Source organism: Haliotis rubra, unplaced genomic scaffold (assembly GCF_003918875.1).
Source record: "Haliotis rubra isolate DU_JTF1 unplaced genomic scaffold, ASM391887v1 Scf1310, whole genome shotgun sequence".
Lineage (NCBI taxonomy): Eukaryota > Metazoa > Mollusca > Gastropoda > Lepetellida > Haliotidae > Haliotis > Haliotis rubra.
The window spans coordinates 132,601-148,644 of record NW_025765238.1 but is presented as its reverse complement, the minus strand read 5'-3'; the positions used below and the strand labels follow the sequence as shown (position 1 = coordinate 148,644).

Below are 16,044 nucleotides of genomic sequence, written 5' to 3'. Positions count from 1 at the left end.
CTCGAACATTCAAGCCATCCTCACCCCACCCCCATCCTCAGCCCACCCCCTACCTATAGTCTGCTCCGCCTTCTATTCCTAAAACACCTGTCGCCATGCTAGTTTGCGCCAAGTATGTTCCCCTGCGTGTCGAGATAGAAGCTTCTGAGGGAGAGACTTGTTGCTCTTTAGAAAGGCTATACTCGTTCCTCCAGTTTCTACGTAGTACAACTATGTATTCGATCACTGTCGACATTCTGTATATTCAAACTATGTTAAGTATACAATGTTTATATTGTATTGTAAATAATACCAACATTTTGTATGTAAACATAAAATGTCAACGCCAGAGAATAACCAGTCTCGTTAATAACACGAAACAGATTCCACTGAGCGTAATTGGCAAAGTATGTTACACTAGCTACAGTCTGTATGTACATACCATATATATCATGTGTGAAGAAAATTCAGCATTCTGCATGTTCAACTTCTAAACATTCTCTAAGTACACACTCTATAGGTATTGTTTACTGAATATTATCAACACTCTACATGTGAATACTGTTGACATTTGCTAACTTACATATCATTCATCCTTTCTAAAACACTGTCAGTAACGTGAACATAAGTATTGTCGACAGTATGTATTTAAACACAATTGATACACATCTGTAAACAATGATGACAATATGTATACAAACACTGTCTACATCATGAACTTAAACACTGTCGGCTTACTTCATACAAACACTGTCTACATCATGAACATAAACACTGTTGGCTTACTTCATACAAACACTGTCTACATCATGAACATAAACACTGTCGGCTTACTTCATACAAACACTGTCTACATCATGAACATAAACACTGTCGGCTTACTTCATACAAACACTGTCTACATCATGAACATAAACACTGCCGGCTTACTTCATACAAACACTGTCTACATCATGAACATAAACACTGTCGGCTTACTTCATGCAAACACTGTCGTCTTTCCGAAGGGAAGTAGTATTGACATGCCCTTATATACATCGATGCGCGTATTCGAACACTGATCACATAATGCTTGGAACAGACCTATAGTTTGATTTGAGGGGGACTAGGGGTAGAGAATGGGGTTTTTTGTTGAACAGCTTACTGGAAAGAAAATTCAGGTCCTCAAAGAATATGAATCAACCCTAAATACTTTCGGCTTTCGGTCGTTATGTACATGGAAAATGTGACATTATCAAATTATGCATGCAAACAGTTTCATTATGTATATGAACACGGCGCAATTAAATATGTGAACACCCTGTCATTACATATCTAAACACGTAGTCATCGTGTATATTAACACGGCGTTATTATGTATGTAAACAATTTTTCAATATAGGTTATATCCCAAAACTTCCACACCCCAAAACTTCCACATCCCAATACTACCACACATTGTTAAACGGTAGTGACAATTTTTGATAATAGCCAGTTTTATATGTTTACTTTAAAAAGAGAAGAAGATAATTTAATGAAATTTGTCTTTCAGATATTTCAGAATGTTTAAAGAATATGTAATAGGCAAAAGATTTACTTATGGATGTCCCTGTCATGTAAAAAAATAGGTAAAGACTGTGTGTTACGGCAGTGACACTGTGACGGTATAAAATGTCACCACCGTAATGGCCCTAACGGACATAAGTTCTATTTTAATGTTCCACATAGACTGTAACATGTAACTAGAAAAGATATGTAGGTTTGTTAATAACCCTGTCTTAATGAAATATAAAATTTATTACTAAGTGATTGTTTGTATTCATTGTATTATTAGGTAATCAGTATGCTAAAGTGTGGACCTTCAAGCGGAAATGTTGTTGTTATAAGCTGTGGAAAATTTGAGATATGGAAGTTTTGGGAGGATACCGTCAATATAATCTGAACACCCTGTCAGTATGTACATGCACACTGCAGTCAAAATGTGTGTGAACACAGCAATCAGTATGTATGTACTCACTGTGTCAGTATGGATTTGAAACTTGGGTCCTTATGTTTATAAACACTGAGGTAATTTTGCATGTGAAGTCTGTGGTCAGTATATATGTAAACGTTGTGTTATTCCTGTATCTTTGTGCAGGCTTAACATGTCTTGATGCACTCATAAGTGGGCATTGTGTATATACTTGTGAAGGATAAAGCATGTATTTCCCCACTGATACTTTTGAGGTGCCTCACACATTCCTTCCATCACTTCCATCGTATGTATGTAACTTTGTGTTACTTCTGTGTATCTACATTACAGGTAATGGGTGTGTGCACACTATGGACATTATGAGTGCTATTCTCTGGAGAAAATATATGTATACACAAGAGATGTTATGTACGCATACACCAGGGACATTATGTATGTACACACTAAAAATATTATGAACTAGAGACATTATGTATGTACACACTAAAGATATTATGGACGAGAGACATTATGTATGTATACACTAAAGATATTATGGACTAGAGACAGTATGTATGTATACTCTAAAGATATTATGGACTAGAGACATTATGTATGTATACACTCAAGATATTATGGACTAGAGACATTATGTATGTATACACTAAAGATATTATGAACTAGAGACAGTATGTATGTATACACTAAAGATATTAAGAACTAGAGACAGTATGCATGTGTACACTAAAGATATTATGGACTAGAGACAGTATGTATGTGTACACTAAAGATATTATGAACTAGAGACATTATGTATGTATACACTAAAAATATTATGGACTAGAGACATTATGTATGTATAATCTAAAGATATTATGAACTAGAGACATTATGTATGTATACACTAAAGATATTATGAACTAGAGACAGTATGTATGTATACACTAAAGATATTAAGAACTAGAGACATTATGTATGTATACACTAAAGATATTATGAACTAGAGACAGTATGTATGTACACACTAAAGATATTAAGAACTAGAGACAGTATGCATGTGTACACTCAAGATATTATTTACTAGAGACATTATGTATGTACACACTAAAGATATTATGAACTAGAGACAGTATGTATGTGTACACTAAAGATATTATGGACTAGAGACATTATGTATGTATACACTAAAGATATTATGAACTAGAGACATTATGTATGTGTACACTAAAGATATTATGGACTAGAGACATTATGTATGTACACACTAAAGATATTATGAACTAGAGACAGTATGTATGTGTACACTAAAGATATTATGGACTAGAGACATTATGTATGTGTACACTAAAGATATTATGAACTAGAGACATTATGTATGTATACACTAAAGATATTATGAACTAGAGACAGTATGTATGTATACACAAAAGATATTATGAACTAAAGACATTATGAATGTATACACTAAAGATATTATGGACTAGAGACATTATGTATGTACACTAAAGATATTATGAACTAAAGACATTATGAATGTATACACTAAAGATATTATGGACTAGAGACATTATGTATGTATACTCTAAAGATATTATGGACTAGAGACATTATGTATGTATACACTAAAGATATTATGGACTAGAGACAGTATGTATGTATACACTAAAGATATTAAGAACTAGAGACATTATTTATGTACACACTAAAGATATTATGAACTAAAGACATTATGTATGTATACACTAAAGATATTATGGACTAGAGACAGTATGTATGTATACACTAAAGATATTAAGAACTAGAGACATTATGTATGTACACACTAAAGATATTATGAACTAGACACATTATGTATGTATACTCTAAAGATATTATGGACTAGAGACATTATGTATGTATACTCTAAAGATATTATGGACTAGAGACATTATGTATGTATACACTAAAGATATTAAGAACTAGAGACAGTATGTATGTATACACTAAAGATATTATGAACTAGAGACATTATGTATGTACACACTAAAGATATTATGAACTAGAGACATTATGTATGTATACTCTAAAAATATTATGAACTAGAGACAGTATGTATGTATAATCTAAAGATATTATGGACTAGAGACATTATGTATGTATACACTAAAGATATTATGAACTAGAGACAGTATGTATGTATACACTAAAGATATTAAGAACTAGAGACATTATGTTTGTACACACTAAAGATATTATGAACTAGAGACATTATGTATGTATACACTAAAGATATTAAGAACTAGAGACATTATGTATGTACACACTAAAGATATTATGAACTAGAGACAGTATTCATGTATACTGTAAAGATATTATGGACTAGAGACATTATGTATGTATACACTCAAGATATTATGGACTAGAGACAGTATGTATGTATACACTAAAGATATTATGAACTAGAGACATTATGTATGTATACACTAAAGATATTATGAACTAGAGACATTATGTATGTATACTCTAAAGATATTATGAACTAGAGACAGTAAGTATGTATACACTAGAGACATGTTGCATGTATACAGCAGAGACATTATGCATGCATACCCTTGAGACATTATCATTGCCTAAATTAGAGACATTAATGTATTTATATGCGATGGGTGTTACGTAAGTGTGCACTTTGAACACGATGTATGTAAAACTATTTTAAAATATATGTATACACTGTAGATATGGACATGTTTGTAAACTATTTGGGATTATATATGATTAAGCTATAGCTTTTATGTAGTTTGTGCATGCAATATAGGGTTTAGTTTTGTATACACAACGGATTTTAGTTTTACACACACTATGAAGACTTCGTATACATTTCGACATCATGTACATTTACACGATAGGACATATGGATGCTTATATCGTGAGGTTTATGTGTGTATAAACTGCGGAGATTGGGTATATATACAATGTGAATATGAATTAGGTTTTCGCTAGGGGATTATGTATGTTTACATTATGGATAATGCATGTATAGACTGTTTGGATATGTTTGTATACACTTTGAGAGTTATATTTTTAATACATTTTGGAGATTATGTATATACTATATCAATTATGCATGTATACATTGTATACAATATGTAAATACGGTATTCGTAATTTGCACAAAAATAGTCTAACGAATAAGTATGTACAAAGGGCTTTTCCCAGTAAACAGCATTACATTATGGACACTTTGCTGGCAGAATTCTGTGGCATATTATAACTAGACACTTAATAATTTGTATGTGCATATAAACTCTCTACTAGTACATCATACACTGCATACATTATCCACTATCGATGTTATCATTATCATTTTACATGTTTTATACCTTCAGTGTTATAATCTATGGGCACTAGCGACATATATTTGCCCACTTTTGAAATTCATTACACACAACGGCCACTTATTATAAACACTATGGATATTTTCTATACACTCTACGGACATTATACACACAGCAAACATTCATATAACACACTACAGACATTCAGTGCACGCACGAACACTACAGACGTTCTCTATACACAGTATGGACATTAAACGCGCAATGGACATTCATGTTAGACATTGGGACATTATAAACACTACGGACATTCATTACACAAACGACGGGCATTCACAACACACACTACGAATATTTACTACACACACTATGGACATTCTCGAGACACACTACGGACATTCATTACACACACTACGGGCATTCATTTCACACACTGTGGATATTCATTACACACACTATGGACATTATACACAGAACAGAGTTTCATTTTATATACTACGGACTTTTATAATTAATCATACACAATGCGGACATTCATTACACACACTAGGGACATAATACATACAACAGAGATTCAGTTTATATACTACGGACATTTATAATTAATCATACACACTGCGGACATTCATTACACACACTACGGACATTATACATACAACAGAGATTCAGTTTATATACTACGGACATTTATAAAACACACTATGGAAATTCATTAAACACACTGCGGACATTCATTACGCACACAACGGACATTATACACTCAGCAGAGATACATTTTATATACTACAGACATTTAAAATACACACTGTGGACATTCATTTCACACACTGCGGACATTCGTGCTCGCTCTCGCTCGGGAAATACCAACATTTAGGCACTCGTTTCGTAAACATAGTATGACATGGCGACTCACATAATATCCTCAATTTATAATACACACTATGGAAATTCATTACACACACTGCGGACATTCATTACACACACAACGGACATTATATACACATAACATAGATTCATTTTATATACCACGGACATTCATAATACACACTATGGACATTCATTACACACACAACGGACATTATATACACATAACATAGATTCATTTTATATACCACGGAAATTCATAATACACACTATGGACATTCGTTACACACACAACGGACATTATACACACAACATAGATTCATTTTATATACCGCGGACATTCATAATACACACTATGGACATTCATTACACACACTGCGGACATTCGTTGCATACACTGCGGACATTCATCGCACACACTACGGACGTTTATTACACACACTACGAACATTCATTACACACACCACGGACATTCATTACACACACTGCGGACATTATACACACAACAGACATTCATTATATATTCTACGAACATTTATAATACACACTATGGACATTCAATATACACACTGCGGACATTCACAATAGACACAAAGGGGCATTGATAAAACAGGCTATGCAAATTCATTTTTCACAGTTTGGACAGTCATTACACACACTACGGGCATTACACAAATTGATCCCATTCATATACACCCTACCCAGTGTTTATATTTCAGTCTATCTGCGACAGTCAACATACCTTAATAGAAACAACCCACAAGGTCTTTACACTTGAACCCATCTTGACATTGAACATACCTTAATGGAAACAACCTACCAGGTCTTTACACTTGAACCCATCTTGACAGTCAACATACATCCTACCTTTTTTTAAACATGATCATAAACGGTCTTTCAACCCATCTTGACATCCAACATCCGTTACTATATGCAATCTACTAGGTCTTTCATCTCACCTTGACAGTCTACATTCGTTACTGTAAACACCTTACATGGTCATTCAACCCACCTTGACAGTCTACATTCGTTACTGTAAACAGCTTACACGGTCATTCAACCCATCTTGTCAGTCTACATTCGTTACTGTAAACACCTTACATGGTCATTCAACCCACCTTGTCAGTCTGCATTCGTTACTGTAAACACCTTACATGGTCATTCAACCCACCTTGACAGTCAAGATACGTTACTAACTCAACTAACTGTATACACCTTACCCGGACTTTACGCACATACACGCACGCAGGTACTTACACGCACGCACGCAAAGACAGACAGGCATGTACATGTGGTCGTCTTTGTATTTACGTCTTGTATTGTCGGTAGACGGAAAATACCATTACAATTTAGCTATGTTATTGTAGATAGAGTTTTTTTGTTTTTGGGGTAAGATTTGGGCTGTGACCTTTTAACTTCATGTATCCCTTAATATGTATATTTCAGTCACGTATATAATTTGATCATTGTTTATACAATGCCTATTCATATGCTTACTATGGAACTGCATCATCGTATTTGTACACATCTCTATCTACCCTGTGGTAGGTACCATAATTTTGTTTCTTGTCACCATATATGACTAAAATGTACATTAGAAAGCACAAAGTGTTTATGTTTCTACTAGTCAGCACTGCTCTTGGAATATGTTCATACGTAGGCAGATACTGTCTTTGTGTCGACTTGTGGGAAACATATTCTTTCGTTTATTTGTAAAATCGTCCAACCTTCATTCATCAACTTTTAGTTTCCTTTTTGTCACTTAATTAACTTGACACCACCCATTTACATAAATATTCTGTTTGCATCCAATGTGTCCAGTTTGACTGGATAACAAATCAGTTAACATCAAGTACCATGTGCTTGTGAAGCACCATGCTGACTGGCAACAAGTGTCGCACAGTTCGTAATGTTCACTATACGCCTGTAGTGACACGGTTTACACTGAAGCCAGCGCTAACAATCTTTCGATAATATCACAAAAGCCATGCCAGCGATAATCAGAAGATTTTATGTCCGCTCTTGCAGTTTATTACATCAGACAGTTCAAATAAGCACCAGTGTACGATGGTGGAACCAAGTTACCCAGGTACCGTACATAGTCACCCGCCGTTCTACTTCACCCGGTCTTCACACTACATGATATGCAGATACCCACCCATCGTTCTCGCAACTGCACTACCCAGTCTTCACACTACACTTCATATGGAAAGACAGCCCTCGTTCCTACCTACATTCCTACCTGTTGGTTACACTACAGAACAATTAGACAGTTAGCCAGTCTCATTACTACAATCCATCTGGACACATTTCACACGACAAGAGCGCCCGACTCTACCTAACACGGCTATGCTTTTCTTCACTATCACATCAAAAACGCTACTTCTCAGCCCTTAATAGGAAGTATTGAAACCGTTCAACCTCTAGAATGTACGACTCGACCGTCGCATCCTTCTTTTCCTTGTCCTTCATACATCAAAGTGGAAGTGTTATTCAATCAAAACATTATATTATGAATATTTTGGCATTTAATACTTTGTCATCGAAACTTCATCACCCTAAAGATACTACTTGGACTGACAATGTTACAGATAATATGATGTATATGGTCCTACCTGAAACACCATACATGTAGTGATGATCACCCTATAGATACTACTTGGACTGACAATGTTACAGATAATATGATGTATATGGTCCTACCTGAAACACCATACATGTAATGATGATCACCCTATAGATACTACTTGGACTGACAATGTTACAGATAATATGATGTATATGGTCCTACCTGAAACACCATACATGTAGTGATGATCACCCTATAGATACTACTTGGACTGACAATGTTACAGATAATATGATGTATATGGTCCTACCTGAAACACCATACATGTAGTGATGATCACCCTATAGATACTACTTGGACTGACAATGTTACAGATAATATGATGTATATGGTCCTACCTGAAACACCATACATGTAGTGATGATCACCCTATAGATACTACTTGGACTGACAATGTTACAGATAATATGATTTATCCTACCTGAAACACCATACATGTAGTGATGATCACCCTATAGATACTACTTGGACTGACAATGTTACAGATAATATGATGTATATGGTCCTACCTGAAACACCATACATGTAGTGATGATCACCCTATAGATACTACTTGGACTGACAATGTTACAGATAATATTATGTATATGGTCCTACCTGAAACACCATACATGTAGTGATGATCACCCTATAGATACTACTTGGACTGACAATGTTACAGATAATATGATGTATATGGTCCTACCTGAAACACCATACATGTAATGATGATCACCCTATAGATACTACTTGGACTGACAATGTTACAGATAATATGATGTATATGGTCCTACCTGAAACACCATACATGTAATGATGATCACCCTATAGATACTACTTGGACTGACAATGTTACAGATAATATGATGTATATGGTCCTACCTGAAACACCATACATGTAATGATGATCACCCTATAGATACTACTTGGACTGACAATGTTACAGATAATATGATGTATATGGTCCTACCTGAAACACCATACATGTAATGATGATCACCCTATAGATACTACTTGGACTGACAATGTTACAGATAATATGATGTATATGGTCCTACCTGAAACACCATACATGTAATGATGATCACCCTATAGATACTACTTGGACTGACAATGTTACAGATAATATGATGTATATGGTCCTACCTGAAACACCATACATGTAATGATGATCACCCTATAGATACTACTTGGACTGACAATGTTACAGATAATATGATGTATATGGTCCTACCTGAAACACCATACATGTAATGATGATCACCCTATAGATACTACTTGGACTGACAATGTTACAGATAATATGATGTATATGGTCCTACCTGAAACACCATACATGTAATGATGATCACCCTATAGATACTACTTGGACTGACAATGTTACAGATAATATGATGTATATGGTCCTACCTGAAACACCATACACATGTAGTGATGATCACCCTATAGATACTACTTGGACTGACAATGTTACAGATAATATGATGTATATGGTCCTACCTGAAACACCATACATGTAATGATGATCACCCTATAGATACTACTTGGACTGACAATGTTACAGATAATATGATGTATATGGTCCTACCTGAAACACCATACATGTAGTGATGATCACCCTATAGATACTACTTGGACTGACAATGTTACAGATAATATGATGTATATGGTCCTACCTGAAACACCATACATGTAGTGATGATCACCCTATAGATACTACTTGGACTGACAATGTTACAGATAATATGATTTATCCTACCTGAAACACCATACATGTAGTGATGATCACCCTATAGATACTACTTGGACTGACAATGTTACAGATAATATGATTTATCCTACCTGAAACACTTTTTTCCAGATTTCATATGAAACGTATTAACCTTACAATAGTCGACGCGACTGTTGACTAGTCCGTAGACACTTAAAGCGCTACACCACCCATCCAGCAAACAAGTGTCATCTTACATACAATACCCTCAAATTCCTTGAACGTATGACCCGCTGCCTACGGAACAGAATTTCGCGAATTAATTTTTCAATTCATATTAATTTCTACTGGAATATTATATCATATTATATCAAATATAACACGCTCATTCTGACCAGCAAGTGCAAGTAGGTTTTAAACCGTAAAGAATGAATACTGTTAACCAGCAACAACATTACTTTAAGCACGTCAAAACGTCTGGGGATGTCACAGTCGACACAGTTAAAATCTCACAACAAACGTGCTACAAGCGGAAAATATAACCATCTTCGTTTATCTTCTCTAAATCAATCCAGAATAATTATTTAAAACGTGGATCAATTATTGGATTAAATGTTATGTTTTCCCCTACGTACCAATTGATATAGTTGCATATTTCACACTTAATTACGAAGCAGAGACTCGGTAAATATTGTGCCATTTACGAGACAAATAGCTTTAAACAAATAAAGATACCTATTACTTCCTTTCCACGTTTAACATTGATTACTGCATTAAAATATTGAAATTGATTATATATACTAGATCGTAACAATGATAAGTATCCTTTACGACTATATTTGGTCTTTTGGAAAAGCAATGCCATTGATGCTTATGTATTTGGACTGGTATGTCTCGATATCTCCACATTACACATTTAACACAAACTTTCATTCAATCTAGCAAAATTGAAATGTTGTCCAACTTATTTCATCCATGAAAGTATGTCTATTACTTATATAAGAGATTAATGTACATACTCGAATCTATAGCTGTATTGATTTGTTGCTCCATCACTACTATCAGACAAGAATGAATGATGCCACTTGACTAGAGCTATCCAAATGTAGCCAAGTATATTCTAAGTTATTTATGTGTGGGACGAGTTCGGGTTGTTAGACACCAGATTATTAGAAGATTTGGGGTGTTGTATTTACTTGAGAGACCATCGTACAGTGTGGTATATGGGTCCGTTCATGCTATAACGTGATCCTTTAAGTCGCCTGCGACAGCGCTTACTTGACAAGCTATTCAACACACGGGAAAGCTAACATGTTAAGTCGCATTTGATTAACTATTATTGCAGGAGTCTTGTCCTCTTTCAATAACCTATCATTCGAATGTACAGCAATATAGAGCACAATTCTTTACTTTTCCCAATTTGAAAGCATTCCTATCCGTCTAATAAAGAATTGAGAGTGTCTTTCAAACGGTTCAAGTTAATTCCTTTCGCTTTGCGAAGTCGCTGCTATTGGTGTGTAAAGGCCGTGTTTGAAGCCCCGGGTTGACCTCGCGACCCGGCTTGCCACGGCGGAACTTTGATGTGTGCCTGTCGTCCGTTAGCCGACTCCCCGACAAACCCGCTGTATACCTCAAGCTGCACACACCTCGCACTTCACAACATATTTTAATTTGAAGCGTTCTCAGAATTTTAATGTAAGCATCTGCCATGTGTGACTACGGCTGTAACAACCAATACACTGTAACAGTAATTCCCGGCGATATGCATCGATACCCAGGTATACTAAACATACAAATGAAGCCCAAACCGGACAAATCTTATCAATTAGTTAAGCTTATGTCACGATAATTTAGTTGCTTCGCAATGCAAGAACATGAAACGACACGGATGCTTTTGCTTGCAAACAATTATAATGTACAGAATACAAACTGATCGCTCTCGAAATCGGCCGAGCTTCAATTCCGTCTCATCTCACTGTTACCGTGGACTGTTCGGACACCAGCGCACTTGCAGCCGTTGGATATAAAACGATCTACTCTTTCACTATAGAGTTACCTAGAGAAAAATTAACGTCGTTTTATAATTAGATTTATTTTAAACAGAGACCTTTTCAGTTTTTTTCACGTGTGTTTTGTCACGAGGCGTGTGCATTGTGAATGAACAGTGTGTATAGCCCGCATGCGAGTTGCCGAGACAGTCGCGGGTAGCGCCGGTCGGTCACACTTACAAACCTCGTTTGAAGAGTTACTTTAAGTGAAATCCTTTTTCCATCTTGTCTCAATGCGAATCGTAGTTTTATATTACGGGATTTAGCGCGAGTTAATTGAACGAAAAAGTCCATTAGTTTAAACGTTTCGTCGGCAGTGTTTAAGTAGAATGCTACAGTAACTCCCGCACATTTATCTGCCAACAGCTGGAACGATATGAGCAGGGTTCTATCTTAAATCAATAAACTTGCGTCAGATTATTACAAGTTATTAATATGCCGCTCTCCTGTTGGAAGAACTTTCGGTATATCCCCCTCTCTAGAGTAGCTCTCCCATATATCGACGTAGTTTACACACTTCCCGATATACGGATGTCTAGTTTTTATATGTTTACGATATATTAAAAGCGAATGATTACTAACATGAAAGTAGAATCTAGTGTTTGTGACGCGTATTTGTAGTATAAGATAAATGATTTTACCAATGTATTGATTGTATCTCCCTACATCCCCCCCCCCTCCGATGCACGCCGCCCTCCCCCCACTGCCACCATCCGACATCGCAACATTTCCAGTGTTTGTTTTCCAGCCAGTAATCGCACAGTAAATTTGTTCACCAGCCTTCTAATTTGCCCTTATGTCCAAAATGTTTGACTCTTCCGAGTGTAAGAGAAGACATGCGAAGACTATAGATTACAGTGTTAACGAATTTCCATATTCACAATGTTGTCCTCCACACAGATACACCAACCAATACATCAGCACTGGAAATATAACTAGTGCCCAAACTAACGCTCGAATGTTCTGTTTGTGATCAAGTGTATAATATCGAAACTGTCAGGTGCTGTTTTGAAATGCTTCTTGAAATAAACATGTATTGAGCTGAACATCAAGGACCATTCACGTATTGAACTCTTTAAACATTTTTTAACATTTCAACATATTTATATTTTACGCAGATGAATCAGAACTCTAGCCATATACATTAGTTTGTAAACATAATTATAGTGACACATATTCCGTCTTCATTGTTACGGTTATCACTTTATTATCAATGAGTGATAACTATTTACGTAAATATTTTAAGAATCTTAAATTCTCACACTACAAAAACTAAATATGTCATACAATTTACTTACCACCAAAGGCCAATTATATTGGTCGGGAAGATAAGATAAAAATAAAGACATATAAGTATCCCTTGAATGCGCATGGTCGTGTCGCTGCTCTCCGGCCACCTCTTCAACGTGGGTGGATGTCCCTGGTGTCACTTCGCATACATCTAATCAACGATTGCAGTAACAACACATATCTTCTGTACCATTTTGATTGTCACACAAGACTTTTTCATTCGGTCGTTCAAAGCATTCTATACTTTTGTTTAGTTCTTGGCAGCACTACCTGCTTGAATCACTGAATTCCAACTCCTTCAAAAAATGATCATTTGTGAAATGTGTTGAAGACGTAGAGCGAAGTCCAGGCGACCAACCAATGTGTAGAATGTGGATCTTTTCTTATTCTCACTTAGGTAATAAAACTCCCGTGTTGGCTTCTACACCGATGTACTTCGCAGATGTTGTCTGAGATGAGAACCTCACAGACTAGCCCCAATTCTTTGAACAAACTTTCATCATAAAAGATAAAAAATGGCACTTTCCTAGCCGGCTGCACTGTGCACCTATTTGGTCGCTAGGGGGGTGCCGTGTTCTCCATAGAGGAGGACGGGTGGGTAAGTCAGATGTCTAGGGAGTTAGCTTACCCGTATATTTGCCTGTAGAGACATATATACCCGTAGTTTTTACTGTCGCTACAGTCTGTGTGCACACAAAAACTGGCCATACTCTAGTCCTCTGCTACACCTAGAGTATGTCTCCAGACACGAAACGATCCGCTGTCCAGTGGTATCTTACCTGAAAAAACAAGTATGAAATGCTAGTTTTCTCTGTGGTGGACACGCTCCATTGATTGCAGACAGACAGAGATCACCTCTCCACTAAAATTGGCTCGATATGAATCCCTCAACAAAGCCGTCAAGTGAGTGTCGTCCGCTCAGTGGTAATATTGAAGCAATTTGCTTTACCACCCCAGCCGAGGCTGTACCTCGCAGTCCTTGCCGCAGCATCCTTCCATAAAGTGTCACCCACAGTCTCACGTCATTCTCCTAATTGTGGACAATAATTTCCCTGTGAGATATAAAGTGCTCAGCTATTATTTAGTGTTTAGAGTCTGTTAGAATATCTCTTTGATTAGTAATGCTAATATTCCTCCATAAATTGTAGATGTCAAGTGAGAAGTGATGAAAGAAAGAGTGAATATATAACTGTTGATGAAGTCCTTACCTTGATAACACTCCCTTTTAAACACAGGAGCTGAATGTTTATCCAGTGTCTAGAGAAGATTGTACACTTTCCTTTCGTGTCGCATCTGCGATAAAGGAATGTTGATGGTTGTATGACAGAACAGTTATTTGCACATGTTCATGTGATTTGTTTTATTTCACACGTGTTTAAGATACTTACAGTTTTCGTTTTAAACACCGATTTATTCACTTATTGCGATGGTCATAATTAAATAGCTACTAAATGTATCATACTTACTATCCAGGAGTCCGGGAGGAGCTATCAACAAGACTAATTTTAAAATCCACAAATGAAATTTTGCGCTGTATTCTTTTTCTGTGTTGAGTCGAAATGAGGGACTATAGTCAGGCACAAAAGTCCAATAAAAGGTCGATGTTTCGGGATGGGCAACATCGTATTAGCTCTTAATTCGTCTTTCTTTAAAGAGAAACCTGCAAGAGAGCAGAGAGACGGGGGCCGGGTCGTGAGTTGGAGGTCAGATGACTAGTCAGCTTCTAAAGCGAGGCTGTAATCTAAATTGTAACCTCCTTAGTTCAATGAACAACTAACAGCTCTCAACGATTTCATCTGTGATACCACAAGCCCTCTCTCCTAAGGCGGCTTCAGATTGACTCTTCTCTCCTCCCAGCCAACACGTGGGAGCGGGAATATGTTTTGGCGCACCGATACTTCCGTGTGGCGGTGATGCGGACGCGCACTTGTGTATACCTGCTCTAAACTTGCCTGATGCTGGTTCCTAGCCAAATATCAGCCCTCGTTCTATGTAACATAAAGAATTAACCACATCATTTTGGCTTGTTGCTTGCCCTTTGATACCTAAAACACCTCTTGGTGTAATTGGGTTTACCATTTACACCAGTATATCACGTGAAATGGTTATTGCTTTCATGCGCATCAGATTGACTATTGCCTGTTTTACTTGGATACTTAATTTAGGTGTGTGTCAATATGCTTCTGTGTGAAGTGACATCAGATAGAACGACCCGTTTAGTGTCACTCGTTAATATCTCACATGTTTCTACACAAACGTGTATATCTATAACCTACAACTGGTCCTCGACAGGCATCAAC

The 16,044-nt window shown here is 36.4% G+C and overlaps 1 protein-coding gene across 1 annotated transcript in view; it reads right to left on the bottom strand.

Moving 5' to 3' along the window:
- The window catches only part of LOC124267460 (protein Wnt-6-like), a 28,978-nt gene extending 13,368 nt beyond the window's left edge, over positions 1–15,610 (bottom strand). The window contains exons 1-3 of the mRNA XM_046702381.1: positions 15,211–15,610; positions 14,953–15,037; positions 13,753–14,523 (exon numbers count right to left, since the gene is read on the bottom strand). Coding sequence (XP_046558337.1) covers positions 13,753–13,826 — 74 coding nt within the window. The 5' untranslated portion in view covers positions 13,827–14,523; positions 14,953–15,037; positions 15,211–15,610. The remainder of the gene's footprint in view (positions 1–13,752; positions 14,524–14,952; positions 15,038–15,210) is intronic.
- Between the last annotated feature and the right edge of the window lie 434 nt (positions 15,611–16,044).